At 49.9% G+C, this 10,940-nt stretch overlaps 1 protein-coding gene across 1 annotated transcript in view; it reads left to right on the forward strand.

Annotated features, from left to right (window-relative positions):
* The window catches only part of LOC118220385, a 2,198-nt gene extending 1,823 nt beyond the window's left edge, over positions 1 to 375 (forward strand). The window contains exons 3-4 of the mRNA XM_035404250.1: positions 1 to 22; positions 322 to 375. The exon at positions 1 to 22 is cut by the window's left edge and continues 551 nt beyond it. Coding sequence (XP_035260141.1) covers positions 1 to 22; positions 322 to 375 — 76 coding nt within the window. The remainder of the gene's footprint in view (positions 23 to 321) is intronic.
* The last annotated feature ends 10,565 nt before the right edge of the window (positions 376 to 10,940 follow it).

Genomic DNA, 10,940 nt, shown 5'->3' on the forward strand with positions numbered 1-10,940 from the left:
ACTCAAGACGCACCTCTTCTCTGTGTACCTCTCTCCTCTTCCCTAAACCCCCTCCCATAACTATTAAAAAAATAGGTTCAGACTATCTTGTTTCTCCTTAATGTATGCTATCATAGTAAAGGCTTTTTATCTGCATTTTGTTCAATGGACTTAAGTGGACTTGATCCTGAGTTTGGTTACACTGTTGTAAGTCGCTCTGGATAAGAGCGTCAGCTAAATGCCTATAATGTAATGTAATGTAATGCCTCTCTGTCAGGAGAACCACGGACTCCTCCCCCTTTCTCAATGAGGTGTGAGGTGCGCCCTTCTGTACGCGCGCAGACCCCCGTTTCGTTTTCGGGGTACGGCACTGCCGCTGCTGAGGAATGGGGTTGAGATGAATGATGGGCACACGCACACACACACACACACACACACGTCCCCCCGAACTCATTTACAGAGAGTGACAGATGAAGAGAGAGAGAGAGAGAGAGAGATGTGGAGAGGGAAAAAGAGGGGAGTGAGGATGAGGCTGAGATAGAGACAAACAGAAGAGAGTGATGGGTGGAAGGGAAAAGGAGATTGAGAGAGTCGGAAAAAGAGATTGAAAGGGTGGACTGTGTAAAGAGTGAGACAGAAAGGTAGAGGGGGAGAGAGAGAAAGAGAGGAAGATTGAGAGAGAGACGAGGGTGTTACTCTCACCGACTCTCACAGAGCTCAAGTAGAGAGAGGACAGTGGTAGAGAGAAAGGGAGAAGGAGGTTGAGAGTGAAGGGGCGAAGGGTGGACAGAGAGAGAAAGAGAGGGAGAGAGAGGGAGGGGGGAGAGAGAGATCATGCGAATGTCTCTCTTTCATCCTGTCGCACAGAGAGATGGTCGATTTCAGCGGCTGCATTCCCTCACCGGGGGTCCTGTTGGGGGAGGTGGGGGGGGCTTTGTTGCGCCCGGGCCCCCTCACCACGGCAACCCCCGGAGCGGAGAGGCTCGGCGGCGCGGCGTCCCGGCTCCCCTCGCCCCCTCTGTGGTTCGGCCATTAACCTCGGCCCCGCCCGCCCGTCTCTGTCCCTGTAATGAGGGGTAATGGGGCAGAAACGGGGAGTCTGTCTATTAAACAGAGGAGAGGGGCTCCCCTGCAGATGGGTCCGCCGCTCCGAGGGGTCGTAGTGACACACGGGACCCCCCCTGCACCGGGGTCCCAGGACCCAACTGAGGGCCTTACACCCCCCCCCAATTCTCCAGGGGGGTTGGGTCAGGGGCAATCTTAAAGTGCATTGCATCTTCTGCTGAGAGTGGTTTTTACTCACTGATCACTTGCTGTTGTCTCCGCTGAAGGATCCCGTTTGAATGAATCCTGGAGCGGCGTTGCGTTAAAGTGGGAGCGGCCTCCGTCGCCTTGGGAACAGCCAGAGACCTTCAGCCGCCACGGTCCGGGCTCCAGCGACGGGTGGCGGACTGGCGACTCCGGTCGAGAGGCGCAAGCCGGTGCCCCAGTTCCAAATTGGGAAGGATGAAAAAAAATAAAAATAAAAAAAACGCAGTCTGGAAACTCGTTTATAGAACCGTGAACCGCCTGACCTCAGACGGAGAGCGGCTCTGTCGTCACCGCGGCGACGGCATCGCAGCGCGGCGAGCGCCCGGACGCCGGAAAACAGCGGCGTTTAGAAAGCGGGAGGCGCTGCGTCTGTTTTCGATGAGGGAGAGCGGTTTGGTTCGGTTTGGGGGTTTGGGGGTTTCGGGGGGAGGGTGGGGGGCGAGGGAGTTTGGGGTGTGAGGCAGGCCCACGGCTCAGAGGCTGAGCGAGCGAGTCCTGCATCGGGAGTGTGTGTGATTCACGCGCCGCGCTGTCGCGGGGCGTATCTCATCGCTCGTTCTGTGGCGGCGGCGGCCTGCGGGAACGGTCCTGCGTGTGACCGTCCGTCTAGCGACTCCGCGGACGAGGGCGAAGGGCGGAGGGGGCTCGCGGCGGCCGGCTAGTCTGGGGTTCCGGCAATTACCCAGAATTCCCGCCGCTCGGCGCTCCCGCCCGCCCCCTCCCTGCGTGCCAGCCTCCGACGTCTCCTTTTTGCGGCTGCGTTCCACAGTCCGCAGGCTTTGTTTTTCCCAGAGTGCCACATTTTTAGGGGCCCGAAGTAAAAAAAAACTAAAATAAAAAAAAACAGCCAGCGCTCAGTTCAGTCTGCAAGGCAGGCGGGCAGTCGGGCACGTTCACACCCTGCTGTCTGCAGGAAACACAGTAACGGGTTGAACGTCTCTCTCAATGTTTATTTGAGGGGGGGGGAGAAAGGGTTAGAAAAGCGAAATCGAAAAAAACAGAAAATCCTGTTACCGGTCCAGGGAACGCGCTATTTGGATGTTGTTTAATGATGCTTATGGCTAGGGCCGGGGGGGTAAATGAATGACTGGCCTCATTCTTGGGTGTGAACTTGACAATTTACCCCGGACACAAGGAAAATATTACGAGAAGCGCTGCGATAACAAACCACAGTCCGCTTCAGGAGGTGGAAGAAAAAAAACAAGCGCTGAAAATGCTTTCGAAGTGACGAAAGAATCCAGCGTGGAGTACAAACACTTAGAGGGTAGACAAGTTTAAAAAAAAAAGAAAGAAATCACATTTTTCCCCCCTTTATTTCTGCACAGTTGTCATCTCCCTCTATGGGTGAGCGGAGGTACTGCAGGCAGGGTGAAGGACGGCAAAGTTGTCAGCATAGCTGTGGTGGTGGTGAAAAATACAGGGTGGTGTGGTACTTAAGCACTGGGGTTAGAGTAGGCCTGGCTCCAAGCTTCAGGCGGACCTCGTGCTGGCTCCGGGCCTAACACCTTCCCGGGCCCGGGACCAGAACATGTGGAAGCGCTTTGGGCTGGGGGGGGCGGCAGGGGGAGGGGGTGAGGGGGGGGGGGGGGTCAAGTCTCGCATAAGGGCCCGAGACAAGAGCAGATCAGGCTCATTGTTGCCTCTCCGCAGCGTGCCAGGAGCCCAAGGAAGGGGGGAACAGCACAGACCCCAAACCCCGACGACGTGCCACAGAGGAGGCGCGGAGCCGACGGGCGGGCCGAGGCACCTCCGGCGACACCGAAACGAACCCCTGCACCTTCTCACAGGTGCTGAAGTGTTCCGGAGGTGCATCCGCTGCCATTTCGTCTGCTACACGCATCAGCGGCGAAACCTCAGCAGGCCTCAGCGCACAAAAAAAAATAAAGTGCCTCCCGAGGAATTTCCTCAGCTGCTGCATCGACAGTAAAAAAAGCAGATGCCTGTTTGGGTAAACAGTCGCAATTTTGTTTACCGAAAAAACCCCGCTTTGCTGTGCTCCACGGAAGCCTGGACCAGCCAAATTCCTTTTTTTGCCATTAAAACATTTCCCATGGAATTCCTTTTTAATTTGAAAACCACTGACATTTGTTTCTGGTTGTTGTTGTTGTGTTTTTTGGTTTCTTTTTTTTTTAGCAGGAGAAGACGACCGAAGCTTTGCGTTTGACACAAACGGGCACGGGCCTGGGGCTCCTGCGGGCCTTTAATGAAGGCCTGCCTCCTCAGCTCGGAGTTATCATTACAGCCGTCCTGCGAGCCTGCGAGGTAGCACTAGCGTCTCAGAGGCGCAGCCGTAACCGTCACTTCCTGCCGGCTCGGCCGCTCCCGATGAGAAGCTGTGTTTGCGTTCTCGCTGCGTTGTCACAACGTTGTCATTACGTTGCAGCTGAAAGGCACTTAATGACCCCCCAGGGAAGACACAACACAAGGCCTGGGGCTTCCTGCAGGGTGTTGGCCGGAGTATTGGTGCTTTTTTTCAGGGGGGGGGGGGGGGGGTCGGGGGTTGTTTCAAAGGCAGGACAGGGCAGGTGGGGGGGGTGAGGGGGGCTGGTTTCAGAACTGGGGGGGGCAGGGCTCTGACAGTCCACACTCACTGCTGTCAGGAGCTGTCAAATTCCCCCCCCCCCTCCTCCCTTTCAGCATCTCTCTCATTTATTATTGCTGTAGTTTTGGTAATTCTTTTTTTCTTATATTATCATTATCGTCAGTATGTCTCTCTCCCTCTCATTCTCACTTTCTTATTATTATTATTATTATGATTATTATTATTATTATTATTATTATTATTATCATCTTTCTCTGTCTCCTCTCAATTTCTCTACATATTTCTCTCTCACTATTTCTCTCTCTGTGTTGCTCTGCCCCTACCTCTTTCTCTCTCTCTCTCTCTCATTCTCTGTCTCTCTCCTTCTCTCCCTCTATCTCTCTGCATGCTTGAATTAATACACGGATAACACCTCCACCGTTGATGTGTGAGGAGTCCTCTTGTAAAATCGCAGTCCTGTTCCCTCTCATTTTTATTTGGAAGACATTTCTGTTTTATGGTATTGTAAAGGCATAAATAGACAGGTTATGAAAGAGAGGTTTTGCTGGACAAATTTGGAGGCGCTTCAGGTCAGGTCTATTGTCTCCTAGGAGATGATACAGGCCACATCCTCACACAGGGTAGGGACCACACCCTCACTTGGGATAGCGACCACACCTTCACACAGGGTAGGGACCACACCCTCACTTGGGATAAGGGCCACACGCTCACACAGGTTAGGGGCCACACATTCTATCAAGATAGGGGCCAAACCCTCACTCAGGATAGCAATCACACCCTTACTCAGGATAGGGGCCACACCCTTTCACAGGATAGTGTGTGTGTGTCCGTGTGTGTGTGTGTGTGTGCATGCGTGTATGTGTATGTGTATGTGCATGTGTGTGCGTGCGTGTGTGTGTGTGTCTGTGTGTGTGCGTGTGCGTGTGCGTGTGTGCATGTGTGTGTCTGTGTCTGTGTGTGTGCGTGTATGTGTGTGTGCGTGCGTGTATGTGTGCGTGTGTGTGTATTTTGATTTGTGTGGATCTTCCCCTCCATTCCTAATGAATTGATTAATTAGAGGAGTTTCGTTACAGGGGAGAGGGGCTGGTATCTAAACCACAGGCCGCTGAGGCTGATTAGCTTGTTTATGCTCAGATTGAGGGAGCCAGCGACGGGGCAGAGGGGGAGTGCAAGACAGAATGTGCCAGAATGAGACAGAAAAGGGAAACTGAGAGGTAACGAGAGAAAGGGAGAATGCAAGACAGAAAAAAGGAGTGACAGAAAGAATGTGAGAGAGGCAGATAAACAGAAAGGGAACAAGAGAAAAGATGGAAGGAATGTGAGTGAGGCAGAGATGGAGAGAGAGAGAACAAGGGAGGCAAAGTGAGAGCGAAAGCCTGCTGGTCTCACCCGCCGCTGGGGTCCCAGGACACGGCCGAAGGTCCGGGGGCGATTAGGGTCCGCGTTTGACCCCGTGCTGCTCCGCTGGGCTGCACCCCGTCCCCTGTCCCGTCCTACCCCGTCCCGCCCCTCTCTGCCCCCTCTGCATGGCCCACCCGCACTCCCCATTTCACCCCCAGAACAATTTTCAAGAGCAAATCTGCCCCACACTCTTTGCAGCACAGCTCTCTCTCTCTCTCTCTCTCTCTGGGGGGAGAGGAGGCAGCCGAGCTCTCTGCTCTGCGGTTTGGGTGAAAGCAGTGGCTCTGCGCTCACAATGTCTTTCTGTATGCAAGGTGTTCCTGGCCCAGCTTGCGACAAGACAGTAGTTTGTTTGTTTTTTGTTTTTTTAATTCGAATGAGCAGCTGCGGTCTACGGTTTGTGTTTGAGACCGTTTTGAACCACGCCGCTCGGTACTCCACAAACAAAAGCTTACAGCCCTCAGTCACGACGATTGTCAAGTGTTTTCGTTTTTTGTTCGCCCTCTACATCCCTCTGTTTATAGAGAAGTGAAGTGATGTGGGCAGAAAGAGATGGTTCGGTGAGTCTTTCATGTCTCCAATTGCTTTGTATGTGTAAACCAAACATTTACATGTACTGTATGAAAATAAGGCCAAAGGATGTAGCCAGAGTCTGTCTCTCTGTTTCTCTCTCTCTCTCTCTCTATCTCTCTCTCTCTCTGTCTGTCTCTCTCTCTCCCTCTCTCTCTCTGTTCTCTCTGTTTCTCATTTACTTTTGGGATGAGTTAGTTAATTCTCTCTCATTATTGACGCATGGGTTCATGGAAAGTCATATCCATCTGTTGACAATCAGACACTGTTGTATAGAACCCAGCAGCGGTCAAACTGTCAAACCAGCCCCAGATCGAAAGCAGCACAGCCAATAAGAAAAGGCAAACATACAACCATTCACACTATGAAGAAACTCTGCCGGGGGTCACGGAGGTCATCGTGGTGATTTTGGGGTGCAGGGTGAATGGGTGTGCCCCAGGTCACTATCACGTCACATCAAAACATTCATTTGCTCAGCGATTGTTCTTTTCCAGGCACTGGAGTTCTGTGCCTGAAAGGGAGGAGATAATTAAGGAGCAGTACACTGGCTCTCTCCAGGGATTCTAAATGACACATCTCCTCCAGAATCCCATAATTCCATGTGTTTCTGCTCCGGACTAAAGTGCTCTAGCCACTGCCCCACCCTGCCCCCTGTTTGTGAGGATGCTTGAACACTTATCTCATACACTTATCTCTGTTACCAGTGTTTTGTTTTGTTTTGTTTTTGTTTGTTTTTTTGTATGCTGAGCAGGATGGAAGAAGGTTAATCCTGTTTTCTTCCACTCGATGAAACAAAAAAAATCTCTTTGGAGGTCCGTGTGGCCTTTACGCCAGTACACGCTTGCTTCAGGCCACGGATGGCTCTCCATTTTTAATTCACTTCAAATATATTCATGCAGCGCATTTTTACAGAAACACTATCGCAAAGTGGCTTTACAGAGAAAAATTAAGTATGGAAAAAACACAAAACCACCAAAACCAGCAGGTGAGGTTACAGGGGAAAAAAACTCCCCAGTGAAAAGAAAAACACTCAACCGGTGGTTAAAAAAAAAAACTCCTCAATGGGAATAAAAGGTGGCAGTAACTTGAAATATATAGAAGGGGGGGCTATCTTCCGCTGGCCTGGTCCAGTGTCACTAGTAAATACTATACATACTGTAACATAACATAACATAACATAATGATGAGAATAGGCCATTCAGCCCAACAATGCCCGCCATATTTTCCTGACTAAATTAGTGCTCCGATTACCTACATTAAATCTGCGTACCTTAGATGGAACGCATTTGTGCTTCAGGCTAAAGGCAGAAGCGCAGGTTACAGAAAGGCCTCCCTGTTTTAGCAGGTAACAGTACAGAGCAGCACGGGGGGACGGTGCACGTCGTGATGCTAACTCCCCCCTCACCCCCCCCCCATTCCCCAGTTATCAATGCGATCCCCCGTCAGCTGGCTGGCGCAGCAGATGCTAAAGCTAGGCCCTACAAGCTGGCATCTCCTCTCCGCTCTAAAGATGACTGCAGTAATTAGGGGCTGTAAGCTGATAGCAGCGAACGAGGAGCCTATTGAGATATCAAAGCTGCTGGTACAGGCAGGATAACAGTGCGACACGGGGGGTGGGGTGGGGGTGGGGGGGGGCAGTTTCCCTGAGGGGGCACCTGGTAACATAGTTTAAATGGTCACAGCTCTGTCATCCGTTGTTGGATGACAGGAAGTGTAGCCAAGCTGCTTTATGAGCTGGAGAAGGCTGCTGATCATGTAAGTCTGCACCCTTTTTCCAAAGAGAGAGAGGGAAAATAACTGCCTTTGAAGTCAGCGTGTTTCGGGTTCAAAAGACTTCCAGCTTTTATTTTCAGTTGCAATAATAAGATTTTTAATAGGTTTTGAGATATGAAAGGTTGGATTTGCTACAGAGAGACAGAATGAGGCATAGAGAGAGAGGGAGAGAGAGAGAGAGAGAGAGAGAGAGAGAGGGGAAGATTGGGAAGGAGGCAGGGAGTACAGAGAGCGTTGGGGAAGCACCTAATTGTCTGCTGTAGCATGTAATTACAAGCTTACTTACTTGACATAAATCTTTCATTATTAGGAGCTATTTCTGTCCTGAAACATACTGTGCAGCAGCAGACCAGAGCGTCCACAGAGAGAGAAGGCTGATCCAAACCTAGTACCCATCTACAGAGAGAGCAGGCTGATCCAAACCTAGTACCCATCTACAGAGAGAGCAGGCTGATCCAAACCTAGTACCCATCTACAGAGAGAGCAGGCTGATCCAAACCTAGTACCCATCTACAGAGAGAGCAGGCTGATCCAAATCTAGTACCCATCTACAGAGACAGCAGGCTGATCCAAACCTAGTACCTATCTACAGAGAGAGCAGGCTGATCCAAACCTAGTACTCATCTACAGAGAGAGCAGTGTGATCCAAACCTAGTACCTGTCTACAGAGAGAGCAGGCTAATCCAAACCTAGTACCCATCTACAGAGAGAGCAGTGTGATCCAAACCTAGTACCTATCTACAGAGAGAGCAGGCTGATCCAAACCTAGTACCCATCTACAGAGAGAGCAGGCTGATCCAGACCTAGTAACCATCTACAGAGAGAGCAGCGCGATCCAAACCTAGTACCTGTCTTTAGAGAGAGCAGGCGAATTGAAACCTAGTACCTGTCTAGATTAGTACAGATTATTATGAGATTAGTACATTGCACATTTGAAAGTTTTTATTTGGTTTATCACTCCTAGTTATTTATTTTCTTTTTATTGAATCTTGTTATTTTTTCAACGCAGCTTTACAACTTGTCAACCGTTATAGTGTTTTTATATCACCATTCTCTGTCAATGCAATTTGGGCTGCAATACTAGTCTGTAAAGGTGCTTTACTTAAAGACATTTATGAAAGTTAATTTATATATTTAGGTACTGAGCCAAAACTTTGCATGTCCCATGAATAGACATGCTGTGATAAATGAAGTGTAAATTTGCCTCCCAAAATTCTGCGACTCAAACGGAGAGTACAATGGAGCAGAACTGGGGGCGGTGAGCATGATCACTTTTGTGATGTGCTTGTGTTCGCCTCAAGCCTTTTAAAAATGTTTCAGAGCGCTGACGTCGGTTAAACACACGTGCGTTACAGACACACAAGCAGACGTGCTTACTGACACACACTCACCAACACACGAACGTACACACACACACACACGCACACACACAAATACTCGCTTGTAGGCATCTGCACAAATAAACGCAAACACACTCATAAACACACTAACACACACACACACACACACACACAAAAGCACACATAAACACACTAATACCCACACACACACACGGACACACACCCATGAGCAATTCCGTCTCACAGTCCGCCTGGGTGCTGCCCCACCCCTGTTGCACGGTGACGTCAGTGAGCTGAGGGTACAGCACTTTACCTCATTTAATTCGATAGTGTTGTGTGATTTATGGCATGCCTTTGTTGTTTTGCAAATGTGAAATAATTAATGCTTCCTAATTCAAATTTGACGAAACGGATCAGCAATTGTAATTCTGTTTTTCCCCATTAGCTTGTGTTTTTTTTTCTTTTTTTGGGGGGGGGGGTGGTGGTGGGGGGAGTGGCTTTCCTCATTTGCATTTTTGCCAGTTCTCTGCATAAATAAGCTTCTATTTTTATTGTTTGCTGCTTCTGCTGTTTATTGCTGTGTTTGCTGTTCAAATGCTATTTACTAGATGCAACCACATTTTAAATACATTTGGGCTGAAATCCCATGTACAGCACAGTTCTTAAAATGGGTTGGCAACTAGGAGCAGGTCCCCACCCCTCCCCTTCCCTTCGGGCTCTGTCGGCTCTCTCTCTCTCTCTCTCTCTCTCTGGGCGAGTGACAACCCTCTTCCTCTGTGACACGGCTTTTCCATGTGAGACTGAGCTGCGGAGAGGCATGGCTTTGGGCACGCTGCCCCCTATCTGCAGAGAGGGCTCACTGTCCCTCGGCTCGGCCTGTGCGCAGAGCCAAGGGACAGCTTCGTTGAGATAATGGAACGCAGTTTGTAGCGCCGTCTGACAAAGAGTTTGTCATTGGGGTTAAACATTATCAGTGATGATGTTACCTTTCAGAGCCGGAAACACTGAGCACATGGCTGTTGAATGAGATACGAAAAAGCACGCTGTCACATGTTAAAGTGAAAGAGATAGAGGAAAGGAATTGATAAGCGCTGCTCTCTCAGGACAGGGCTTAATGGCGTCAGAACTGAAGAGGAGTGGAGGGAGGGTGGAGGGTAGAAAGCATGTAATTGCTGATCATTGTTTCTGTCGCTGAGTGTTTTTAGCCTGACATTAATCAGGCATTATACTAAACTAACCGAAACACTCAAACCGCCGTGAGCTCATCAACATGGGAGGCCAGGCGGGGTTCAGGGGCGTGGCGAGGAGGTATGGGGGGGGGCGGGGGGTGCAGGAGCATCTGAGCAGATTAGGAACCTACGCTGTAGTCTCCCACACCACACCAGCTGTCTTCATCTCAATCCCTCACTACATTCTACCAAAACATCAGAATAGCATGGGTTTCATTAGATAACTCCCTCACTACTTTCTACCAAAACATCAGAATAGCCTGGGTTTCCTTAGATAACTCCCTCACTACTTTCTACCAAAACATCAGAATAGCATGGGTTTCATTAGATAACTCCCTCACTACTTTCTACCAAAACATCAGAATAGCCTGGGTTTCCTTAGATAACTCCCTCACTACTTTCTACCAAAACATCAGAATAGCATGGGTTTCATTAGATAACTCCCTCACTACTTTCTACCAAAACATCAGAATAGCCTGGGTTTCCTTAGGTAACTCCCTCATTACTTTCTACCAAAACACCAGAATAGTGTGGGTTTCTCTTGGATAACTCCCTCTCTTTTTCTCACTTTCATACTCTCTCATAAAAAAACACAGACTGTGGCCCTCCAGGACACGAGTTTGACGCAGTGTGTCCTGTGGGCGAAAGCCCAGGAGACAGCTCCCACGGGTGACTGAAATGCAAAGCAGGAAGTGACACGGAGGTCAGGAAGGCAGGAAAATGAAGCGCTCTGTCGCTCAGGGCTGCGGTCGGCTTGCGTTTCCCTCCCTTTCTCACTCACGCTAACAACACAGT

Source organism: Anguilla anguilla, chromosome 2, assembly GCF_013347855.1.
Source record: "Anguilla anguilla isolate fAngAng1 chromosome 2, fAngAng1.pri, whole genome shotgun sequence".
NCBI lineage: Eukaryota > Metazoa > Chordata > Actinopteri > Anguilliformes > Anguillidae > Anguilla > Anguilla anguilla.